Here is a 26,759-nt window from a genome sequence, read left to right on the forward strand (position 1 = left end):
CTGCCATTCAGAATTACCCATTTACTTCATGACTTCAAGAAACTGAAGTCATGAAGTAAACATAAAATAGCAACAGTTGGGCTTCATACCCAACTGTATATGCCCACATGCATATGTACTAAATTTACTTTTATTAGGATCAAGCAGTGAAAGTGCTGCAAAGGTCTATTGTATCTCTAGGATTTCTTGTCTTTCTTTTCTGCCCAAAAATGGAAATTTGAGGGTCTAAACATATTCAAAGACTCGCCAAACTTCACCCAAAATCATCCCCCATCTGAAATGTAACTTTTTTAATGTGATCAAAAAATTAAACTAAATGGAATTAATTTAATGGCCAAAATGCTCTACACTGTCAGATAGACTATATGTTGTAGAGATCTTAAACTTGATATGAAGGTAAATCCCCTTCAAGTCAAGAAAAAAAGTATTTTGAAGGTATGTTAATGGATATAATAATGTTCTTGGTGATGTAGGCAGAAATAAAATGTATCTCTATGTATAAAATGTAGCCCATTGTATCTCTAGGATTTCTTGTCATTCTTTTCTGCCCAAAAATGGAAATTTGAGGGTCTAAACATATTCAAAGACTCATCAAACTTCACCCAAAATCGTCCCCCATCTGAAATGTACATAAAAACCCAACAAAAACAAATATTTTTAGTACATGTTATTATGTGTCAGAAGAGGGCTTAGGAAATAATAATACAAAAAAAAAAAGAAAAAAAAAAAAAAAAGAAATTTGACCAAAAGGGCACTTTGTGGCAAGAAGTAAAAGGCAGGTGCTTAAGCCTCCCCAGCACCCCCCCACTGCACGTGCCTGAGTCAGTGTTACGTTAATCCGCGTTTACCCCATCAGATACGGTTCCCCCTGGGTCTTCTTGCCACTCCGCACCGCCCAGGCGGCAAAATACGCACCAGGGTAATCTGGAGTCCTGAGTCCTGTCCTCGATTTGCTTGTCCCATTTCCTTCTCTCCCACTCCTCTCTCCCTGCCCTCTTCCTGTCGGATTGCTGTCAAACAAAGGCAACTAATACCGAAAAAATTCTTAGAAAAACAAAAAAGAATACTGGAGTAATGTGCGAAGATATAGCATGATGTCGGGCGTTTTTATTATCCAACTTATCAGCGTTACCCTGCGTTAAAGCTTCTGCTATGGAAGTTTCATTGATCAAATAATGAGAAACTGTTTCAATAATAAGAGAAAGATTAATATTTGTCTTTAAGTTTCTTTACGCAAAAGCGTTCGAAGACCCTTCTCGCTGAGCGCAGTCAGGAAAAGAGCCCTGAACGACACACATCACATCGTTATATAGTCACAGCAAGGAAAAGACCCACCCAAAGTCTGATCTTATCTCTATTGCCAGATGGACCACAGAGACAATCCTTACCCCCACCTCATGAACTATCTCTCACTTCTTTGGAGGAGATGATTTTATGGCAGGAAAAAACGGACGGCGGAGTCCGGCGACGACAGGCGCTTAAATTCCGTAACAAAAGTAGCAGAAAAACCCTGTAAATTCTAGACTCTAACAGGTAAAAATAGTGCACAAAAATCCGTGTAGGACGGCGAAGTCCTAGCGCAAAAATTCGCGTGACAGGTGGACGGAGCCTGGTGCTGCAAGGTTGGAGAACTTGTCCTGTTAGGCGACGGGGGCTGGAAACTACCCGTGTTAAACGGACGGCGGAGTCCGGCGACGACAGGCGCTTAAATTCCGTAACAAAAGTATCTTTTTTTTCTTTTTCCAAAATCTCTTTCTCTTTCTTACTGTTTATTAAATGTCACATGCTGTTTTTATTTTGTTTTTTAATGATGTAAAGCACCTTGAAATCCCTTGCTGCTGAAATGTGCTATACAAATAAAATTTGATTGATGTGCGATCATCAGTATCGGTCTGTTTGAAAAGCATAAAAAAAAACTCAGATCCGACCCCAAATTTTCGAAGTCCGGGATAATGATCTGCTTCTTGCATAATAGACTTAGTAAAAGCTGGGATTTTTAATCAATATTTGATGTGAATATAGCTGATAAAGTCTCTAAGTTGTTAAGCGTTTTACGCTTATGTCACTATGATGTCACCGCGACTAGTAGATGTTGACTTGACTTTTATTATGTTGTAGTCGACCTTAAAAAATATGAAGTCATTCAAACCCTAGTAGGAAAGGGGATCCTGAATCAGATTCTGTCTAAGGCCCCATATTATCTTAGGCCAGCACTGCTTGAAGAGCTCGAGCCACCCCGCTCTGTATCTCTCTGCTGTATTTGAAAGAGCAATAGGAAGATGTAATTTATGAATCACTAGCAGGGACAGACCTTCAGATAGGCTTTTCTGATTCCTGACTGTTCAGTTTGTAATAAGTTCGACAGAGGCTTAACTCAAATAACTCAAAAACGGGTACCTGGGGCATCAAGGATAAAAGGGGCAGAGGCTCAAGCCTTCTCCACCCTTTACCCTCTGCGTGTGCCTTGTTCAGTTCTTTTTTAACTCACTCTAATTTTATTATGTTCTTTATGTCTAGTCACTCTTTAGTGGAAAAGGAAATCTAACACAGTCTGGAAAATACCTAAGTAGATGGAGTAATCACAATCAGCGTACCTGCAAGATGCAAGATTTCTCCTTTATTAACAGGAATTGGCACAAAGACCCTCCCTTTCCCAATTGGGGGATCAGTTTACAATTTATTGGCAAATCACAAACAGTTGTGTCTCAGATTTCAAGCAGTGCACATTTGGGAGAGTCACATTCTATTGACTTTCTAACATCAAAGAGATTGGGCTGACCACCTGTGCGCTGGAAGATAATGGGCATCTGCAGCATTACCATTTGGCTGTGGAGTGTAAAAGCAGAAAAACCTATAAGAAGCCAACTAAATAACATTCTCAATACTCCAAGGTGGGCCAGAGATAAAACTTGAAGTTGGAACCATATAATGGTATTGAGTAAGATGGCTGAAATCCTGTGTCACGAGTTTAGACTGCTGTTTGGGGATATTGTGCCTACATTAATGATGAGTCTTTTAGCATTTGGATGTGATCTAATGATATCCAAGATTTGTTCAGGATATCTGTGCATATCACACTTTTGCTCTCTGACACTGGGTGTATACCTCAGCTTTGACCTGGAACGTATGACATTTCTGGTGGTAAGAGGGGGATCACACAAATAGCACAGCAGAGTGACAGCCTTGCAGTGGTCACTGACGCCTGAGCTGGGTCAATTATTACTGTGTCCATGGAATTCTTTGCATCCTGCAAAGAGAAGAAATTCTGAGCTGTAGTTCCTTTGCACTAATTCAGATGTTGCAAATAACATACTGGGTGATACAGAATGTAATTTCTGCTCTCATACAGTGGGCACAGAAAGTATTCAGACCCCTTTAAATTTATCACTCTGTTTTATTGGACGCATTTGCTAAAATCAAAAATGTTCATATTATTTCTTATGAATGTACACTCAGCATCCCATCTTGACAGAAAAAAACCAGAAATGTAGAAATTTTTGAAAATGTATTAAACAAGAAAAACTGAAATATCTCATGGTCATAAGTATTCAGACCCTTTGCTGTGTCACTCATATTTAACTCACATGCTGTCCGCTTCTTCTGATCCTCCTTGAGATGATTCTACTCCTTCATTGATTGAACTTGATTATTAAAACTATGAACTGTCTAAGACCTCATAGCTCACAGTGCATGTCGAGTCAAATGAGAATAATGAAGTTGAAGGAACATCCCAAAGAGCTCAGAGACAGAATTGTGGCAAGTCACAGATCTGGCCAAAGTTACAAAAGAATTTCTGCAGAACTCAAGACTCCTAAGAGCACAGTGTGGCCTCCATAATTTTTGAATTGAAGAAGTTTGGGACAACCAGAACTCTTCATAGAGCTTAGCTCAAGAGATGCAGTAGAGAGAAGGGAGAAAGTTCCACAAAGTCAACTATCACTGCAGCCCTCCACCAGTCAGGGCTTTATGGCAGAGTGGCCCGATGGAAGCCTCGCCTCAGTGCAAGCAAGACATATGAAAGCACACAGTTTGCCAAAAAAACACATGAAAGATGCCCAGACTATGAGACATAAGATTCTCTGGACTTATGAAACAAATATTAAACTTTTTTATGTTAATTTTAAGCGGTATATGTGGAGAAAACCAGAAACTGCTTATCACCTGCCCAATACAATTCCAAAAGTGAAACGTGGTGGCAGCATCATGCTATTGGGGTGTTTTTCAGCTGCAGAGACAGGGTGACTGGTTGCAATTGAAGCAAATATGAATGCAGCCAAGTACAGAGATATCCTGAAAGAAACCCCTTCCAGAGTGCTCAGGACCTCAAATGGGCTGAAGGTTCACCTTCCAACAAGACAATCACCTGAAGCACAGAGCTAAAATAACAAAGGACTGGCTTCGAAATAACTCTGTGATCATTCCTGACTGGCCCAACCAGATCCCTGACCTAAATTAAGCATATCTGGAGAGACCTGAACATGGCTTCATCATCGTTCACCACCCAACCTGACGAAACTGGAGAAAATCTGCACTGAAGAATGGCTGAACCAAATTCAGATGTGAAAAACTTGTTGCATCATTACCAATAAGACTCATGGCTGTACCAGCTTAAAAGGGTGTTTCTACTCAATACTGAGCAAAGAGTCTGAATACTTATGACCATGTGATATTTCAGTTTTTGTTTTTAAAGAAATTTGCAAAAATTTCTACATTTCTGTTTTTTCTGTCAAGATGGAATGCTGAGTGTATATTCATGAGAAATAACATGAACTTTTTTGTTTTTAGCAAATTGCTACAATGAAACGGGGTCTGAATACTTCCCATACCCATTGTGAGTAAGCAGGAATTATTTATATTTCCTCAATTTTTATTTAGCAAAAATGTAGCATTCGTTAAGAAAGGATTAAGTTCAGAATCAGATAATACTGTCTTTATCTTGATTTAAATGTTATCCTTCTAGCTGAGAGACTAATTCAAATGTTCTTTTTGCATTCTTAGATGCAACACTATCATCATCCGTTGTCTGAAGCCAAATTTTGTGAAGGTAAAAATTATTATAATATAAAACATTTCCATTAGCTTCTGCTGTACAATCAAAATGTACACGGCAACATGCCTTATAACTGGATATGGATGTGCTGAGCCTAATTATGTGAAGTAACTCAACTTTGTTTTCAGGTTGTTTCATTTTTATTGCTTTTTAATTGAACACTGTGAAAATGCTAAATCTTAAAAGCAACTGTTATGTCTCACATGGGAAACAACAGAAGCTATTGTGTTATACTTGTTATCACAAGTATAAATTGAATTGATCACAGCAAGGAAATATAGAATACAAAAGATTTGATAATTAAATAGCCATAGTTTTGTAAGCAACAGAATTGATGAGCTGTTGAAATGTAACTAAGTGCTGTCTCCAATGTGTGTTTTGTCAGCTTCCTGGGATCTTTGATGTAGACTATATGTCTCTTCAGCTGAGACACTCAGGCGTACTGGAGACAATTCACATCCGAAAAGAAGGTTTCCCTATCAGGATTCAATACTCATGCTTCATTGAGAGGTGCTAACACGCACATACACCAAACCTGACTACAGCATCACCTGTGATCATAGCCATAAAAATTGAACACTGTCCATTGAGGTTGGTAGAAATGTGTACCTTGTTTGGTATCTTTAAAATAAATATCTACACCCTCAACTACAAAACAAAAACCCATATTTAAACTGGAAACTTTGGCCAGTCAAAATTGTGCAAACTAAAAGTACAGATTAGGTTTACTCACATTTAATAATTTGAGTTGCTTTAGTGATATTGGCAAAACAACCCTGTTTTCCCCACATATTTAAATATCACATCAGTGACTTAGACCAAGCAGTCATTTGAGCTATGTATATGAGCCAAGTCAATGATTCCCAACGTGGGGGAGGAAAGGGGACACCCATCCAGCCGTATCTCTGATACAGTGGCATCAGAGATTGCAAGCTGGCACATAACGTCATCTTATAAGATGACGTTATGCCATTATAAATTTATACAAAAATTTATAAATTTTTGTATAAATTTCTGTGAAATTCATACAAAAATTTCACAGAATTGTTTGTATAAAACTCTATTGACTGAGATTGATTTTATCACAAAAAATAGGTCACTTCTCAGCCTAAATATGCAATTTGAAATAGAAGCTAAGTAAAACCAAGATTCACTTAGCTTCACTAAGTTCACTTAGTTTCACCAGCATGAAACTAAGTGAACTTGGACTATTGTCCAAAATATTAACCATCATGACATTATTGGTGAAACTCAGGAGTATTTTGAGAAAAAAAAACAGTTCTCACTTTCAAAAGATCCACAGACATCAGAAAAGTCTTTGAAAAAATCAGAAGAAGAAGAATTTATTTTATTGTCATTGTCAAAAAGACAACGAAATTGCAGTTTCAGTATAACCATCCATTACACCACAACATGGGTGGGGAGAGGAAATAATTGGCTGAGGCCTCGCAGCCCAACAGGCGCCGCCTTGCAGAGGAAATAGGAAAAATAAGAAAAACATCAGGTAAGGAGAAGGAAAAAAAACAGCCGGTCTCACACTCTGCTCTTTGAAGGCAGAGTTTGAGATGAAGAAAAAAACCTCAGCACATAAGAACATATAAACACATACAGACAAAACAAGCTGGGTACAAGGAGGAGGTGTGACATGCATATGGGTCTCATATGAGTTATGTGTGTGTGTCAGACCATGAACCCTAACTGAAGCACGTGATTGTCTGTGAGTATGACGTAAGAGTTCACCACCAGCTTATCAGTTCAGGGCCCACAGATGTTCTCAGGGAAAGGAGGGCGGGGGAGCAGCAGAACAGAGCCTTCTTTGGACGTAACAACTAGGGGAGGATAGCTGGCCAGCCAAGGCCAGCCCGGGGAGCCAGATTCTGATAGCAAAAATTTGTTTAGGTCAGGCTGACATCAGTTTACTGCCTTTCTTGGAAGTCTCGCTGGTGCTTCTCAATGGCAAATCCAAACAGCCAAATTTAGGGTCTCCCGCCTGATTCAAGTGAACAGCGTTCTCCAAGGTCACACCATATCCATTCTGAGTCCCAGATCTGGTGCCCGGCCACAATTCAGTTCCAGGATTGAACCCAATCTACAGCTCAGCTCCTGTATCATGTCAGTCTGAGTGTTGATCGCTCTGCAGATCCCATCAACCGTACCTGGCAGCCTTGAAGTGGCTAAAACTGGCTGGCATCTTACGAAATTTCTGATAAGCCAGGTAGCCACCAACTTCTCTAAGCAGAAAACCTGTTATCATAAATCCAATCATGTACACATCTTCAACATCCTCGACTGACAGCGTCATCAGACACACGGTCTTCCACTTCCATCCAGAATCCATCGTGTGTCCAGCGAAGAATGTCCCGTTGGGACATGAGAGTTCCCCTTTACCCGGTTTCCCAGTGGAAAAGATTTGATGAATTGCGTTGAGAGACCAGCTGACCAGATCCATAATTTGCAACTTCGGAAGCTATTCAAAGAAGACTCTAAAAACACAGGACACAGACGCTGAGCAGGGAAGATAGGGAGGGCAGGGAGACAGAGAAAGTGCGTCTTCCTCCTTCAAAAGACAGAACAGAAAAAGTTCAGAACAGGTAGCAAATTGCATAAAACCACACATAATTTTTTTGATTATTTGCTTTTAAGGCTAAAAAGAGCTTATCTAACCCAGCTGCCTGAAATTTGGGAAACTGATATATGGGGTGCTTGCATGGGATAAAGTGAAAACTGTCATGCTCCCAAAAAACACTGTGAAGGATAGAATTGAACAAATAACTTCACCCTAAGGGGGCACTGCCCTCAACTACAAAAACAAAAAAACAAAACCTAAATGATGAAATGATATCAGATAGGATGAGGGGGAAAAACATATATGTTGAACAATACCTCTGCACAACAACGTATAAACAAATTAAGGATGGGGGACCAGTGAGTTTAAGGAGGGTGTGTTTATAGCCATGAATGGTGTATGTGTGTGCAACATGCTTAAGTCCCTCTCATCAGCATAAAGATGAAACCAAATTAGTAACTTCTCCCAGGTCAATTCGATTCCAAGCAAGCTCCAGAGCTGACCTGTGAATCTCTGCAAGAATTCCATCCAGCTTGCGGCTCTGCTCCCAAGCTGGATGTTAGTCTGACCATTCACTAGTTGGCCCAAACCATCACACTGGTCAGGTAACTTGATAAGGGCCGAAACAGCTTCCAACATCTTCTGAATTTTCCGAAATGCCAAGTAGCTGCCAACTACAAACAGCAGAAATCCTGTTACCAAAAGTCCAAGTAAATACAAATCCTCAGTGTCTTCAATGGACAAAAACGACAGACACATTGGCTTCCATTTACTCCATGTATCCAATAACACATCCACCTGAATATGACCTGTCAGAACAAGCTGGTTCTCCTCTGCCCAGTCTTCCTGTCAAGAAAATTTGACCACTTGCATTAAGAGACCAATTGACAGAGATCCTTAGCATTGCAAACAATGGGTAAGGAGGAATTTAACAGGCAGGCAAGGCAAACAAGCAACCTGCAGTGCAAGGAAGGTGATCAGCTTAGTGTGCATGCTGGAATACTGGGTGGAATAAATGTGGATGAGAGAGTAGCAGACTCTTCAGCAGACTGAAGCAGTCAGCCAGCACTATTCATACATCTTTACCCACAGAATTTATCCAGCAATCCCTGCTTTTTGAGGAATTGAAAAGCTGCTTTGTCAACATGAATGAGCATTTGTCAAGAGAAACATGAGTGATGGAGTGCTATATTTCCACTATCAAAGACATGGAACACCTTGGCTGTTGAAGATGAGCTTTGTGATCTCCAAGCTGATTCTCTATAGAGTGAAAATAGTCTCAAAATATCTGTGCGTGTGTAAAAAGATTTGTGCGTGTGTAAAAAGATGTGTGTGTGTAAAATGTTGTGTGCGTGCCTAACAGGATTTGTGTGTGTGTAAAAATATCTGTGCATGTGTAATACTGGATTTGTAAACCTTAAAAATAAAATAAACCTTCTCCTACGCCTATACATGTTGAAAAAGTACACACAAATCACCTGGTACGCACACACAAAACTGCATTTACACACAGATCTGGTTATGAGTGCACAAGTATTTTTGAGACTCATTTCACGCTTCGGCGAAGCTGCCAGATTTGTGTGTAGATGGTGTGTTTACATGCTAGTAAAAGCTGGGACATCTGAGTTTTGCTCTGAGTCTAGTGTTTTTATCCTCTGACGTTTCTCACTGTGCTTGTGCCGAAGTGGCAAATACTTTAGTTCGTGGAAAACGGAATATATCAGAACTTCCTTTTAATATCCTAAAATTATTTTTAGACATATTGTGCATTTTTGAGCGGTACAGGAGACTAAGTGGTCTGAAAAGCGACCACTGGGTGGCGGAATGGTTCGCTGGTTGGAAAAATAGCCAGGCAAACCCAGAAGCAAGACGACGCGTCCCAGTGGTCTGTCCTCTGAAGTAAGTAGGAGCTAAACCTGCAGGCTTTGCCCTCTGATTATAATGAGACATGGAGTAATTATAAATGATTTCAGGTTACGTTTTATATGTCTGGTATTTTGATACTCTGCGCTCCTCATACGTTTCTGTTAGCAGGAGCTAATGTTTATGTCCGCTATGCTACTTTAGCTGTTGGGAGCTAAGTCCGTGTATTTTTATTGTCTCATTCTGCACAGTTTGAAACTTTAATCCATAAAAAATTATCTCTGTGTGGTTCTTACAGTATCTGTTTTGCCCAAAAAGGTTCCAGTCACATTTCTAAGTCAAGTTGCTGACTGATATTTGTATATATAGTTTGTGAGATATTCTGATTTGCCTTTTACTTTATTCACTAAGTGAATATAATTAAGTGAAATAAATTGCCTTTCGATTCTAGTTTATTGACTATAAATATAAAATAACATTTTATATTTATCTCTACACAGGATGAAACGGCTGACTGATGGATCGGGTCTGGTGTTATTTGACTTACTGGAGGATCAGGATCTTTCAGATCTCATCTACCTTCTGATCCGATGGAGCTGCTGCAGGAACACACTGATCCTCTAACAGGATCCTCAGATCCAGGCATCGATGTCTGGTGTCCTGCAACATTTAGATACATCCTGGTTCAACACACCTGAATTAAATGGCTGCTTAGGACAGTCAAGTCCTCCAGAGTCCTGCTAATGACCTCTGACCTCATGATTTGACTCAGGTGCGTTAAAGAAGAGACATTTAAAGGTTGGAGAACACCGACCCTTATGAACTGGAGTCACAGCCCTACTATACAATTTTCACTTAATCGTAACTACATTTATTCGCGTACAGTGGAAATTTTACCTGTGTTGAGGTAGATGAGTTTACATAGCGTCTTTACTTTAAAACCATTTTGGCTTCCATTTGTTGAAAGTAAATTACAAACATTTGCCCATAGTTTGACCACTGCTTTATGACAGAAAAAAAGTTTGATGTCACAAATATATGATTTTAATAGAGGCATCATTCAATTTGTACTGTAGAAAGAAGATGACAAGTGTTTCCTGAATTAACTTTAATGTTCATTTCACTGCACACAAAGGACAGATTAAATATTTAAGATTGCAACAAATCTGTTGAATCTGTAACAAAATAGGTTCAGATTAACATGGGTGGTTGCACAGCTACCTAAAATTAACAATAAAATGTCTTCAAACTTACATGGATGTTCAAATATTTACTATAATCAATTAACAAAAGAAAACACCATAAAGCTGTGTATTCAAATACGACCAAGGTCAGTCTGTACAGATTGAGGATATACCATAACATCTACCAACAGAGCAGGTTAACTACTGTAGTTGTTTGAAAGGCATCTTGGTTCAGTTGACGGCTCAGTTTGAAGCTTCAGGTTTTGGTGTTGAACCTCCTAGAATCTCAGCTGCTGCAGATTGTCTGAAGATGCAGACAAAAGTACAAATAGACAGTCTACAGTTATGTTGATTTTCCTGAACAGCTGATGCACCGACAGACCTGACTGTGACAGAACATTACTGAACCTAAAAATTACTTGAATAATCACAATGCATGTAGAAATTTTTCTTTTTATGTTGATCAAATGTTTTACATTAAATGTTTTGCTGTGAAGGCTATGTTTGCAGTGGTGCTTTAAATAAATGCATAAAATATTTATTTTCTTAAGTATGTCTTCATTAGCTCTCAATTGTGTCATAATATAAATCGAGAAAGAAATTTACTGCTTGTGAAAATCTAAACCATCTGAATACATTTTACCATCTACATTAATCAACTTGAAATGAAGATAAACAGGAACAGCAGGTTTGTCCTGGTTTGCAGACGAGGTATATATTTGTTTAAGGGCCGATGAAATGGGGTCCAGACACAAACACAGTTTAATCTGAAGATTCTGGAGGATGTGTGAATAGGTCTGTTACCATGAAAAAAAATTACTGTATGATAAGTTGTTCCAAAGTTCTCAACAAAGCGCAACTGTTAATAACAAAGTGTATGACGATCTACGTCATGATTCTATGTTGCTGATTAAATGAAATCTTATGGTAATGACGTGTCTGACAGATATTGCAGGTGTTCTATCAGATAGCCATATGCTGTCAGAATAGCATACATGCAGTGAGTTCCATGCCAGCGCATGCGCATTAAGAAGTCCGACCGTCAGTGGAGTTGTCAGTATACGCAACAAGTTATGACGAAAATAAGTCATTAAATTGTTTATAATATGACATAATATGATAACTAGATAGATATACATGCGTTGTCATGGTTTCAAAGTGTGTTTAAAGCAGGTCTGGCTGGAGCTGGATGCCATACAACTGTTAACTGTTAATAATGATCTACGTCATGATTCTATGTTGCTGATTAAATAAAATCATATGGTAATGACAGCGTATGCATATCTGAGCTAAGCGTATGACTATCTGACAACGTATGCTGATCTGACAGAACACTGTGAGTTTGTGCTAAGCGTATGACTATCTGACCTGACAGAACACCTGTTCTTTGTTCTTGTAATACTCTGTGTACACTGCATCATTATTTTATTTAATTATGTACGTTGATATTTAAATTAACAAATAACTAAAACACAAGAATGAAAGAGCACACAGAGCATGCACATTGCTCTTTGATTGTTTTTTGTTCAAAGTGGCAGCTGTAATGTCTGCCATGATGTCAGACTACCTGGCTTCATGTACTGGGAGAGAGAGTGAAAACAGTCACGGTGAGCGCCTTCTGCTTGGTTACTTCTTGCTTGTTGCTCCTTGGTCAGTGTTCATAGTTGAGCGTTATTTACCGTCAGGGCATTGTCTCAATTGCTATGTTTAATGGTGCAACAGTGGTGGTTTCTTATATATATTTCAGATTATTTTGAGAAGCAATTTCGATCATATTTTACATTTTATTGTGTCATGTAGCACGGGCCCTGGTCTTGGTCTTGACTTGGTCTCGACTTCCCTGGTCTTGGTCTTGACTTGGTCTCGACTTCCCTGGTCTTGGTCTTGACTTGGTCTCGGACCCCAAAAGTCTTGGTCTTGTCTCGGTCTCAATACACTCTGGTCTTGGTCTTGTCCACAACACTGCCTTTCAGTTTGTTATGGTGAATAAAGTCTAGCAGCAGATGATGTTCCTGCAGGTCCAGATCTACCTTCATTACTGCTGAAGCAACAAAATACGGTTTCAGTGATAGTGACCAACATCTATAACTGCCATAATCTCCTGAAGATGATTGTCGACATCATAAAACTTAATCAACTTGGGTTAAAGTTAAGACTGAAGACAGACTATCAAACTGTGTGACAGTAAAAATCCACGCTTAGCTCCCAACAGCTAAAGTAGCATAGCTGACATAAACATTAGCTCCAGCTAACAGAAACATATGAGGAGGGCAGAGTATCAAAATACCAGACATATAAAACGTAACCTGAAATCATTTATAATTACTCCATGTCTCATTATAATCAGAGGGCAAAGCCTGCAGGTTTAGCTCCTACTTACTTCAGAGGACAGACCACCGGGACGCGTCATCTTGCTTCTGGGTTTGCCTGGCTATTTTTCCAACCACCAAACCATTCCGCCACCCAGTGGTCGCTTTTCAGACCACTTAGTCTCCTGTACCGCTCAAAAATGCACAATATGTCTAAAAATAATTTTAGGATATTAAAAGGAAGTTCTGATATATTCCGTTTTCCACGAACTAAAGTATTTGCCACTTCGGCACAAGCACAGTGAGAAACGTCAGAGGATAAAAACACTACACTCAGAGCAAAACTCGGATGTCCCAGCTTTTACTAGCATGTAAATGCACCATCTACACACAAATCTGGCAGCTTCCCCGAAGCATGAAATGAGTCTCAAAAATACTTGTGCACTCGTAACTGGATCTGTGTGTAAATCAGTTTTGTGTGTGCGTACCAGATGATTTGTGTGTACTTTTTCAACATGTATAGGCGTAGGAGAAGGTTTATTTTATTTTTAAGGTTTACAAATCCAGTATTACACACGCACAGATATTTTTACACACACACAAATCTTTCTACAAACGCACAAATCTTTTTACACAAGCACAAATCCTGTTATGCACGCACAAAACATTTTACACACACACAAATCTTTTTACACACGCACAGATATTTTGAGACTATTTTCACTCCATAATTCTCTATCAAAAACAACATTCCCAGAATATGAATAAAAAGTTGCGGCTTGTCAACAAACATTTGCACCCAGACTGACCAAACTCACACTGATGGGAGTTCCATTCAGCACTACTTACAAGTCTAAGGCAGGATTCAGTACTTTTCTGTAAAAAATGACAAAACTCTGCAAAAGACTTGATATCCACCAAGACTTTAGGTTGGATGTGACAAATACTGCAAGTAACATCATAGTCCAGGCCAGAAACATGTAAGCTCAAGGCGACCCTTACTTCAAGAACAAATAGGAGAGAATCCAGATGAATAAACAGGCTGCTTGTCACTGAACCAGCTAAGTGTACTCCCAGTGTATCCCTGCTCTATACCCACTGCTCTTCTTCATGGATCTAAACCTTCTCAGCCAAATAAACAACACAACTAGCTTTGGATACTGAAAGTCATGTGGAAGACATCAAGCTGTACGACGAGTGAGTGAGACATTTACTTACTTATCCACACCATCTAAAGTAGGGACAACAGAATGTCATGGCCTGGAGAAATATGGCTGGATTGTGACAAAGAGAGGAATTTGCACTCCCAAAAGGGAAGGACTGGGCAAACAACTATGCCTTGGTGGTAATCAGATACCCTGCTGGGGTAATAAGTTGGTGAACATCAGAGCCACCATCCAAAATGAAGATGCCCCCAAGGGATGAAGTGCTCAGTGAATGTCTCAGACAATGGAAAGCAGGAAACTGGAAGAGCAGGAACTGAAGAAACCATTGTGAGATATACCACCAACAGATAACTGAAATGACTGATATCAAAACATGTAAATGGCTGGCAAGGGCCAGATTGAAGGACAGCACAGAATCACTGAGCATGGCAACACAAGAGCAGACCTTAAAACCAGAGCAATAGAAGTCGAGATGTACCATACCTGGCAAGATCTTTCATCATCTGGTTGTTTTACTTCTTAATATATCTGATAACTTACTTAAATTTTTCTTTTTGTTGTCCCATCTAGGGACAACAATAAACTAAATGCCACGTTACTAATTGGTGATTTTTTTATCTATCATAACTTGACCAATCTGAACTATATGGAATAGTCTTTGTATTTTTTATTATTTATCAATGTATTTTTTGGTATGTATGTAACCTTGCAGTCACTGCACACCTGAAGTTTACTGAATTTCCTCCAGGAACAGTAAAGTATCTCTTTACTGTTAAAGGGGCTCCAGAAACAGTCCAACATCTCATAGCAAGGTGTAAGATAGATGGAAGGGAATACATGGAAGAGTATAACCAAGTGTTTCATCTGTGTGGAATACGAACTAGAGACTCCTAGGTCAAAGTGAGAATCACCTCCCAAGGTGGTAGAGAATGACTGAGCTAAGACCATGTGGAACTTCCAGATTCTCGGCTAAGAAGATTGTAACATGGGAATGGGTGGGGGACATGACCAACCAATAACAATTTTAAGCCTTTTAAGTGTGTTTATTTTTCAAACGTAAGTCTAGGGGATGTGAGAGGCACTCTGGCATATGCCCATGAACTGCTGCACTAGCGGGTAGCCACCTCCTTCCGGCTCCCCGTTAGGCCCAGGTTTCCTTCAAGCATGGACCAGCTGACACCCACAAATGAACCTCTCAATTGGCTCAAACTCAACTGCGTCCCACACAGTTTTCCAAGTTTGTGTGTGTTCCCATGTGTGGAATGAAAGCCACTTACATATGGTCCAGGTAGACACAGCATCTTTGGCGCCTCCCATTCCAGGACCTTAATGGACAGTTAAATCTAGAGTAAAACCTCACCTGTTTAGAGTTGCTTTTGAAACATAATTAATCATTTATCAATATTTTTATATTCATTTGATAAATGATTAATTGATGTGCAGATATTTTGATGTGTAACCCATTTTTTTTCCATGGGTTGCGTCAACAGCACGACCCATGGAGGTTGTGTTGATTAATGTGTTATGTCCATTCTGTACTGTGTTTTTATGATGTAAAGCACTTTGAACTGTCTTGTTGCTGAAATGTGCTATGCAAATAAACTTGATTGATTGACTGACTGATTGATTAGCAGGACACATTGCACACATTGCCCGTCAAATTTTAAGATGGTGACCTCCACTGGAGAAGTGGTTCCAATAAATACATGGAGAAATACCTCACATGTCTGAAGAGTGCAGTTCTAAGTGATCAAAATGCAAACCCAAGAGAAAGTAAAAAAACAACCAAATAACCAGGGTTCCTGACACAGGGCGCGATACCTTGACAAAACAACAGTTTTTAATGTAAGAGTGTGTGTTTGTGATATCTCTTAGTATTTAAAGAAAATGTCTGTAACAGTTTTTCCCCTTTTCCAAATAAGAATTTGTAACTAATCAATGTATTATTATTAGGGCCTGCCCATAGCAATGCATAGGGAAGAGCAGTGACTGACTTGCAAAGCAAGTCAGTCACTGCCTTCCATGCTTTGCATGGGAGGCACCTATTGTTCTACACCCAATAGAACGCCTCTTTATTTATTGGGGCCTGCCATTAGCATTAATGCTAATGGCATTAATGCCATTAGCATTAATGATTTACGGATAATAGCAGCCGTCTGAACTGCATATGTCCATAAATGGACATATGCATATGTCCATAAATCTTTAGGCAGATTGCTCTCAATCAACATGCATCTTGCCATTTCAAAGATAGTTCTCCATGTTCTTTCAGCTGTCCCATTCTGATGGGGAGAATAAGGGGCCGAGGTTTCATGTCTAATGGCATTTTGACTGAGCAATGACTGGAACTCACTAGATAAAAAATCAGTTCCATTATCAGATCTTATACATTTGATTTTCCCATAAGGTGCCACATCTGCAATAAACTTCTCTGTCCCTTTAACGGTGTCACTCTTAGCTTTCAGGAAGTAGGTAAAAATAGTACCTGAATAGTCATTTGTAAAAGCTAGTGTTGTATCTAAACCCATCTTTAGCAGCTGGCTCTATTGGGCCAGCCAGATCTGCATGTACTAGATCCAATACACCTTTAGCTTTTCCATCAGGCTCTCTATTTCTGGTCTGAGTAAACTTGCCCTTTGTGCACACTTCACAGTTTAGATGAGGCTTTTCAGTTTTATCTTTAATTTTCATTCCATCTACAACACTCTCCAACTTTGACACATCTTCATAATTACAGTGACCTAATATTTCATGGCACGTTTGAATGTCATAACATGCATTGCATTCATCAACCTCATCTGCAAGAGTATTTAAATAGAACAGTCTGTCATGAACATCAATATCAAAAGCCGTACCATTTTTATGGATGAGCCTGTTCTTCGTCTTTGAAGATGACTGTCGCTCCTTGGGCAGTTGCGGCTTTAACTGAAAAGATGTCCTGGGAAAATAACGGGATGTACAAGGTGTCCCTCAACATCATCTCCACAACCCGTCCATTATTGTCTCTCACACGAACTCTGGCAGTGCCTTTCTTCAGCGCGATGCCACTGGCCCTCACGCCATCAGCTAACTCCAACACATGGCTCTGAGGCTTAAACGTTGAGTCGAAATCCTGGAACTTTGCCGCGTCCGTCACAATGTGCTTTGTTGCACCGGAATCAATCATGAGGCCCTTCATCTTCGTGCCATAAATCTGGGAGTCATCAATCTGCTTCACCTTGAAAGCGAACGTGTGGTCTTCCTCATCCCTCGCTTGTTTAACCTTGTCTCGCCTTTTCCGCTGGCAGTTTGCGTCTTTATGCGTGGCGCTCTTGCAAAAACTACACCACTGTCTCGACTCTCTGCGCTCGCCCGAGGTTGAAGAACAATCCAGGGCTTTGTGACCTCTCTGGCCGCAGGTGTAACAGGTGAATTTCGTGCTCCAATCATCTCTTCCTTTAACTTTCATCACGCAGTCTTCCACGGAGTCCGCAACACACAACTTCTTGGTGCCCTCATAGCTCCACAGCTTGGTTTTAAATTGGGCAAAAGTTAACTCTTCATCACTCTGTGTAACGTAAACAGAGAATGGCTTGAACTCATCGGGCAGTCCTTTTAAAATCATTGCAGTCAACAGGCCATCGCTTAAAACTTCTCCTGCATTACGCAACGCTGTAATTGCAGTTTCTGCTCGTATAATATAATCAGTGATGTTCTCATTGACAGCTTTCTGAAGAGACGTCAGTTCCGTATACAAACTGATCACTCGTGGCTTACTAGAACCAGCGTAGTGATCTCTCAGGATCTTTAAGGCTTTTCTGCCATCATCTGCAGCATCTCTCATGACAAGGAACAGACTCTTATCATCCAAAACTTGGATTAATTCTGCATACGCCTCTTCGTTCTTGGTGGCGTCTTCTTCCGCATCATCGGGTTCGTCTTTCAATAACATGGTGCTCTTCAGCTCAAGCAGACGTAAGTGGGCTAAAAACTTGGTTTCCCACAACTCATACTTCTTCTCATCTCCCTCAAAACGTAATTGGTTCCATCGGCCGCCAATCTCTTTCCTGGGCCCATAACCTGTAGACGCTGCTATTAGTAAAGGGCTGGAAATGCCGAGGACGGACGGAGGAAATCAACCCACAGAGCCACCAGATGCATTTGGCCTAAGTGCAGTGCTCATCAGAGCGACCTGTGGCCTTTTATTGAGAAACGATGTCACCTGTGCAAAACTCCGCCCACAACAGGAAGTCAACATGAAAACAATATTCAACGGTGCAGTTCTAAGTGATCAAAATGCAAACCCAAGAGAAAGTAAAAAAACAAAACAAAAAACAACCAAATAACCAGGGTTCCTGACACGGCGCAATACCTTGACAAAACAACAGTTTTTAATGTAAGAGTGTGTGTTTGTGATATCTCTTAGTATTTAAAGAAAATGTCTGTAACAGTTTTTCCCCTTTTCCAAATAAGAATTTGTAACTAATCAATTTATTATTATTAGGGCCTGCCCATAGCAATGCATAGGGAAGAGCAGTGACTGACTTGCAAAGCAAGTCAGTCACTGCCTTCCATGTAATGCATGGCAGGCACCTACTGTTCTTCACCCAATAGAACGCCTCTTTATTGGGGTCTCTTTATTGGGGAGCAGTGACTGCCTTCCCTATGTAATGCATTACATGGAAGGCAATTACTGCCTTCCATGTAATGCATTACATAGGGAACCATTAGGGACCAACAAGCTCCCAAAGAATGCAGGAAAATATTTTTTCCCCCAAAAAATAAAAAGTCATGCCACAGAGGGTTAATTAACACAAAGCTTTAGCCTGTTATAGCCGCTGGAGACAATCTTGATGTGTGAATCAAACATAAACTGGAGATGCGCTTTTATTTTGAAAAGAGAGCGCCATAACTTGTCGCGCACATTAAAATCGAGTGCAGGCTGGCTTTACTGCCATTTCCGAAGAGATGGCTAGCTTTATCCCACTGATAGATGGGGTTTCCGATGCTGGCTGTCGGCTTCTAAACACTTCTGATAATGCTGACATTACTGTGGGAGCGCTAACGATGTCATTTAAAATATTAGTTGCCTCTGTTACTCGCTGCTGTTAAGCTATTTTTCTGTCCGTGAAAACCCGCCTACTCCTGTCTGGGGTCCAATCAGAAACTGAAATTTTAAGTTAACTTCCGTTGCAATCAAACTCTGTCAGAGAGTTTGATAGTACGTGTAAGAGAGTTTGACTGTGAATGTAAGAGAGTTTGACTGTGAATGTGAGAGAGTTTGATAGTATGTGTAAGAGAGTTTGTAAGTTTTGCCCCATGGGGCCTCTCATAGAGGGGTGTGGACAAAACACAGAATGGTGAGTTCAAGTTCAGTGGGAGTTTGAAGAGTTAAACGGAGATGTGTGATCTTACTTATAGGAGTGGGTCCAGATCTTGAAGGGGGGGGGAATAAGAGGCTCCGGGATTGGCGTACTGAGTAGGCGGCAGAGGAGGGCGGACGTAGGGTCTTCAGAGGAGCTTGCCGGCTGGAGGACTTGGGAGAGTTGGATCAGATGTCTTTGGAAAACGGTGCCCACGTCTCTTTCAGCACAGGAATAATCTGAAGATATGCACAAGGGAAGAGACGGTCACTGAGGTTTCTCAAATAATTCTACACAAGAGAATTCACAGAGGCCGAAAGTACCATTACTGATCAACAATCTGGCGTCGAAGTACCGGCAGCTCCCTGCTGGGGTACAGTGGAGCAACATATCCCTCCACTGATGAGGGATATGTTGCAGGTGCATGCAGTATCAGCATGGACACACCCTCCAGGAGAAAACGCCTCTCAGCCCCCTCTGGTGGACAAAGAATGGAAGAACAACTCCAGAACCCCAACAGTACCCCCCACCCCCAACGACCGCCACCTGGTGGTCCAGAAGAACAGGATGGGAGGGAAGAGCGATAATCAGAAATAAGGGAGGGATCTAAAATAAACGAACTAGGAACCCAAGACCGTTCCTCCGGACCGTAACCCTCCCAGTCGACGAGGTACTGCCATCCCCGACCTCGCCGACGGGAGTCCACGATTCGGCGGACGGAGTAGGCAGGCTGGCCATCAACATCCCGGGCGGGAGGAGGGGATGTGGGAGGCGGGCACAAGGGACTGGTTAGGACAGGCTTCAACTGGGAAACATTAAATGTAGGGTGTATCCGGAGAGATGCTGGAAGGCGGAGATGGACAGCGGACGGATTGATCAACTTCTCAATCTCATAAGGACCGATAAAACGTGGGGAGAGTTTCTTGGACATAGCTTTTAATGGAATGTCCTTGGTAGACAACCAAACCTTATCTCCAGGAGAGTAGGAAGGAGCTGGTCTTCTCCTCCGGTCCGCAAAGCGGTGGTTTTCTTCAGCCGTTCTGTTCAGAGCCTAAACCGTTTGGGTCCATATGGACTGGCAGCGGCGAATATGATGCTGAACTGAAGTTACAGAAATGTCTTTCTTGTCAGCAGGAAAAAGGGGAGGCTGGTATCCTAACGATACTTCAAATGGGGAGTGGCCAGTGCTTGCAATCCATGTGAGAAATTGGCACCAGTCAGAAGGATTATTGGAAGTGAGGCATTTCAAGGCAGACTCCAGTTCCTGGTTCATACGCTCGGTTTGACCATTAGACTGCGGGTGATATCCAGAGGTTAAAGAAATTCTTGCCTCGAGTGCAGAACAAAAATGTCTCCAAACCTGAGATGTAAATTGGGGACCCCGGTGGGACAGGATCTCTTGCGGGATCCCATGAAGGTGAAAAACGTGTTTCACAAGGAGCTGGGCAGTTTGCAGGGCAGATGGGAGCTTTCTTAAAGGAACCAAATGACATGACTTAGAAAATCGATCAACTATGGTAAGAATGGTGGTCATACCTTGAGAGACTGGCAGTCCTGTGATGAAATTCACAGCGATGTGAGACCACGGGCGTCTGGGAACAGATAATGGCAGCAAGAGACCAGATAGGGGTAAGTGCGAAGCCTTGTTTCGAGCACAAACAGGGCAAGAGAGAATGTACTCTCTAACATCTTTATGGAGGGACGACCACCAAAATCTCCGTGAGACCAGAGCAATCGTTCGGCTAACACTGGGATGAGCAGAAAATTTAGCCGAATGCATCCAACTAATCAGTCTGCTTCTGATACTGGTGGGAACATGCATTCTATTCTCCGGGCCAGTACCAGGGTCGGGTTCAGACTGCTGAGCCTGTTTAACCAGGTCCTCAATTTCCCAAGTCACAGCGGCCACTGAACAACTGGGTGGAAGAATTGAGGTGGGAACCTTCACTGAGTCGTCTGGGGAATGGATTCTGGACAGGGCATCCGGTTTGACGTTACGGGATCCAGGCTGGTAAGAAATGGATAGATTGAAACGAGAGACAAATAAAGACCACCGCGACTGACGGGGGGTTTAGTCTTTTTGCTTATTGTATATTGTCGAGAAAAAGTCGAGCTCAGCCCACTTCCCCATGATGGAGATTTTAGTTTAATAATAACAATAAATAAAGTTATCTTTAAAACTGATTACACAGGTGACATCAAGACCCAACAGTAGAGTCAGACGGCAATAAAATTAATCTGGTTGTGTGTGTTATAGTGTCCTGCAAACTTTGCTTTAATTCTACTTTTTTCTATTTAATCATAAAAAATCATAGTCAGACAGAAAGAGAGTCATGTAACAGGAAGAGCAGGTTTCCTGGAGAAAGAGGAAGTTTCCAGCCTGCAGTGATTAAAAATAGTTCAGACTGCTCATTTTGAGCATTAAAGGTTTAAAGAATAAAATCTAAACATTTTGAGTAATTGGATAAAACCCAGAGTAAAATACTTGAATTAATAATGATAACTTATGATTAAGCCAATAATTAATATTGGTTTAACCAGGGGTTGATGTTGGTTTGATTATAAGAATATTTACACTTACTCTTATACTTATGGAAGTACTTAAAGGTGAAAGAAGTAACTGTAACTATGGTGTCAAATAATTAGAATAATGAATTATTCTTGGTTTCTTTTCAGAAATGTCTGTAATAACTCACATCATGATTAATAAGAGTAACTAATAAGTAATGATTATTATAAAATTATAAATGAATGCTAAATCAGAGAAACTAAAAGGTTATAAATGTGATTTTGACATTGAACTTGAAATGTGGTGAAATGTGTAACTGTAACTAAAGGCCACTGATGTTGTGTTGGAGGTAGATGGTAGGTGATAGGTCAGGGGAAAAGAGGAACCGAAAGGAGAGCAGAGGTGACCAAGGCATTAGGTCATTAGAACAGACATCATGTCTCCAAGATGGTGATGGATATGAGATCATCTGTCCAAGCAGAAACAGGAAGTGAGATTTTTGAGATGCATGAAGGAAACAGGTGCAGAGGGCAAACAGAGAACTTCAGAAAGTTCAGTTCTAAAAAACAAGGCAGTTCATCTGAAGGTTGAGGCCAACCAAAAGGCAGTTGACGTCAAGGAAAAACGCACGTGAGGAAAGAAAGTGTGTGGCTGCTGATAAGAATAAAAAGACACCAGACAGAAGGATCGGGGTTCTTTGTTCCGCAGCGTTCGAGTCGAGCACACATGGAGATGCAGAATCAACGGAGGGCTGCGTGGTGATACCCCGGGACGACTGCTCGCTGCACAAGGATGGAACAAGATCCGTTTACCCACAACCCGGGATTCTTATTCGACTGCAGCCCTACCCTCAACCCGAAGGATTACAACGATGCTGCAGTGGACATGGGGAATAGACAAAGATCATTTGGATAAAGAACTGAGTTCGTTGAGGATTCTCACCAGTTCAACTTTGGATTTATTCTGAAAGGATTCTGCCAAGACAAAGACAGGACTCCATCCATGGACGTTAAAGTTTTCTGCTGCCAAGATCGTCTCTGAGTCTGGGTTTGAGTAATACTGCCTCCCCCAAAGTCTCTATTTAGACTAAGACACAGAGTAGGGTTAGAAGTAGGAGTAATTTCTAAAAATTCTTAAAAGTTTTAATTTCTTATTGAAATGCTGTATGTCTTTTTTCCCTTGCTAAAGCTTGCTAATAAAATTACTAAAGTCTAATTGATGCTGTGGACAGTTAAATTATTTGAGTCATCTAGATTTAATTCTTCTGATCATTGTAAAACCGGTGTTTGTGGTCCTAGTAAATTAGGATGGCTTCGTATGTTCTTTAGTTCAGCACAACAAACTGCTTATCTGGGTCAGGTTGAATTAAGATGGGAGCACTGGCAAACATGTTCTTAAGCCGACTGAAAGCAGCGTCTGCTTCTGACGTCCAGGTGAATGGGATCTTGACCGAAGTGAGAGCGGTTAAAGGTTGGGCTATTTGACTGTAATTCTTAATGAAGCGATGGTAAAAGTTAGCGAAACCCAGGAACCTCTGAAATTGTTTTCGAGTTTGAGGAGTGGGCCAATTTAACACCTCCTGAATCTTCTCCTCCGCTGGTTTCACCTGTCTGCCCTCCAGGACAAAACCTAAGAAGGTCACAGAGGGTTGATGGAATTCGCAATTCTCTGCTTTGACAAAAAGTTTGTTTTCCAAAAGGCGGTGAAGAATGAGGCGGACATGTTTCTTGTGTTCAACGAGGTTCTTTGAGTAGATCAAAATGTCATCCAGATACACGAAGACAAACACATTTATAAAGTCTCTTAGGACATCGTCTATGAGTGCTTGAAAGCAGACTGGGGCGTTTGTCGGACCAAACGGCATAACTAGATATTCAAAATGCCCTAACGGTGTCTTGAATGCCGTTTTCCATTCGTCTCCTTCTCGAATGCAGAAGAGATGATACACATTTCTAAGATCTAATTTAGAAAAAATGGTTGCACCGTGAACTGGTTCAAAAGCCGAGGAGTGGAGTGGCAGGGGATATTTGTTCTTTACTGTTATCTGGTTCAACCCTCGGTAGTCAGTGCATGGTCTTAGTGAACCATCTTTCTTCCCCACAAAGAAGAAACCCGCCCCTAACGGGGAAGAGGAGGGGCGAATTAAGCCAGCCTCTTGCGATTCCTTTATATATCTTTCCAACGTTTCTCTCTCAGGCTTGGAAATGTTATATAAACGACTGTTAGGCAGAGGGGCTTCAGGAAGCAGGTCAATAGCGCAGTCGTAAGGACGGTGAGGAGGTAGAGACAGCACTCTAGACTTACTGAACACGGAAATCAAATCGTGGTAATCGGCCGGAATGGATGACAAATCTGGTGGGTCTGCCTCCTGCAAGTTTGCCGGCGGGGCACCTGGAGGAACAGCGGAACGGAGACATGATGAGTGGCAGTGAATGGACCAGGACTCAATTTTCCCTTCGAACCAGTTAATGTGTGGGTTGTGTAATTGCAACCAGTCAAAACCCAGGATTATAGGTGAATTAGCGGCAGAGAAAACATAAAAGGCGATAGTTTCTTGATGATTACCAGAAACCAGAAGTTTTATGGATTTGGTCTGATAAGTTATTTGTTGTAAATTCTTCCCATCAAGGGCGGACACTCTGAGGGGCGAGGATAACTTAACGGTTTCAATTTTCATCTGACGGGCTAAATTGGCGTCTATGAGACTGCGCTCACAACCGGAATCGACCAGAGCCGACAGTGTTATAGTTTGGTCAAGAAACTGGAGAGTAGTGGGTAACAGAAAGCGAGGAGTCTTTTCCTTTTCGAGGTAGTCCGCCAGCTTCCTCACTTCTACTGACGGACTCTGGCTTTTACTCGAAGGGAGCATGAAGCAATGAAGTGCCCTGAACCCCCACAGTAGAGACAGAGGTTTGATCTAATGCATTTCTGCCTCTCCTCAGGGGTGAGGCGCGTATGGCCAATTTGCATGGGCTCAGGATCACCTGACTCCCTGGGGGGATCGACTGAGTTAGCGGAGATGCAAGACTGAAACATTCTGTCGGGGGGATGTCTCTTAGTTCTTTCCTTCGTGCGTGCTCGGATCCAGTTGTCTAAACGAATGGTTAGACTAATTAGTTCCTCAAGTGTCTCAGGTTCGTCTAAGGTCACCAATTCATCCTTAATAGACTCGTTGAGGGCATTAAAAAACGCACTTTTCAAAGCTGTGGAGTTCCAGCCGGAAGCGGCTGCCTGAATTCAAAAATCTACCGCAAAATCGTGAACTGTCTTCTGTCCTTGTTTAATGTTAGCCAAATCTCTGGAAGTCATGGTTCTGTCTGTGTCTTGATTAAATGCCTGTTTGAACTCCTTCAGAAACTCTGCAAAAGAAATGGCATAGTTATCGGGGGTGGAAAACCTCGCCTCGGCCCAATCCAAAGCTCAACCTGACAACTGAGAAATGATGAAAGAGATCTTGGCCCCGTCATGGGCGAAACAAATGGGTGAGTGGTTGAATATGATTGAACACTGCAACAAAAATCCTCTGCACTTGTTTACATCACCTGAAAACCTTTCTGGGTTCGATGGCCGGTAGTCTGAAAACATGGAGTGGACTAACTGATTAGACTGGGGTTCAGCGGGTTGAATCAGAGCCGGAGCGGAAGGTGGAGTTGGAGCGGCTCCTTGCTGCTGCGGATTCTGTAAAAAACCTGCTATTTGCTCAAGGCGGCGATTAGTTTCTGCTTGTCGTTGGTTTAGTTCCTGTAAAGCTTGATCATGGTTCTGAATTAGGGAATGTTGTTCTTCAAGTGTTCGTCTGAGAGCTTCTGCTGGGTTCATAGTTTGGCCAGATTGTTCTGTCATGGTTCCATGCAATTTTCGAACCCACATGCAGAAAACACTCCGAGGTGTAGGAAAATGTTTCTTATTTTATTGCAAAAACAAAACTGACAATGAAAAGTGGTTCAGGAGCGGAGAACTGCCTGGCTGGGTCTCAGGGGATCTGGGGTGCGGACAAAACACAGAATGGTGAGTTCAAGTTCAGTGGGAGTTTGAAGAGTTAAACGGAGATGTGTGATCTTACTTATAGGAGTGGGTCCAGATCTTGAAGGGGGGGGAAATAAGAGGCTCCGGGATTGGCGGACTGAGTAGGTGGCGGAGGAGGGCAGACAGGTAGGTAGGGTCTTCAGAGGAGCTTGCCGGCTGGAAGACTTGGAAGAGTTGGATCAGATGTCTTTGGAAAACGGTGCCCACGTCTCTTTCAGCACAGGGATAATCTGAAGATACGCACAAGGGAAGAGACAGTCACTGAGATTTCTCAAATAATTCTACACAAGAGAATTCACAGAGGCCGAAAGTACCATTACTGATCAACAATCTGGCGTCGAAGTACCGGCAGCTCCCTGCTGATATACCCCTCCACTGATGAGGAATATGTTGCAGGTGCGTGCAGTATCAGCATGAACACACCCTCCAGTAGAAAACGCCTCTCAGCCCCCTCTGGTGGACAAAGAATGGAAGAACAACCCCAGAACCCCAACAACCCTGCATATTCCTCTCACGTCAGTGCACCGCCATAGGCGGTGCAATAATATTAAGCTGTTTTTATGTTTTTTTTCCTCAGGATAGTGACATTAGAACAAACATTAGCATTTCATGGATGTCTCATAAAGATAGAAATCATTCTCCACCTTTCTGTCTCTCAAGTTATGGAACTGGCTTGTGCAAGCCAGTGCATTAGTATTAGCATTTCACCTAAAATAAGCTTTTAGCCAATTGTCTTACTCATTA

At 41.5% G+C, this 26,759-nt stretch overlaps 1 protein-coding gene across 1 annotated transcript in view; it reads left to right on the forward strand.

Annotated features, from left to right (window-relative positions):
- The window catches only part of myo15b (myosin XVB), a 176,896-nt gene that overhangs the window by 63,311 nt on the left and 86,826 nt on the right, over positions 1-26,759 (forward strand). The window contains exons 13-14 of the mRNA XM_088001092.1: positions 4,999-5,044; positions 5,436-5,560. Coding sequence (XP_087857218.1) covers positions 4,999-5,044; positions 5,436-5,560 — 171 coding nt within the window. The remainder of the gene's footprint in view (positions 1-4,998; positions 5,045-5,435; positions 5,561-26,759) is intronic.

Source organism: Poecilia mexicana, unplaced genomic scaffold (genome assembly GCF_051168715.1).
Source record: "Poecilia mexicana isolate PSO_F unplaced genomic scaffold, ASM5116871v1 scaffold_19, whole genome shotgun sequence".
Taxonomy (NCBI): Eukaryota; Metazoa; Chordata; class Actinopteri; order Cyprinodontiformes; family Poeciliidae; genus Poecilia; species Poecilia mexicana.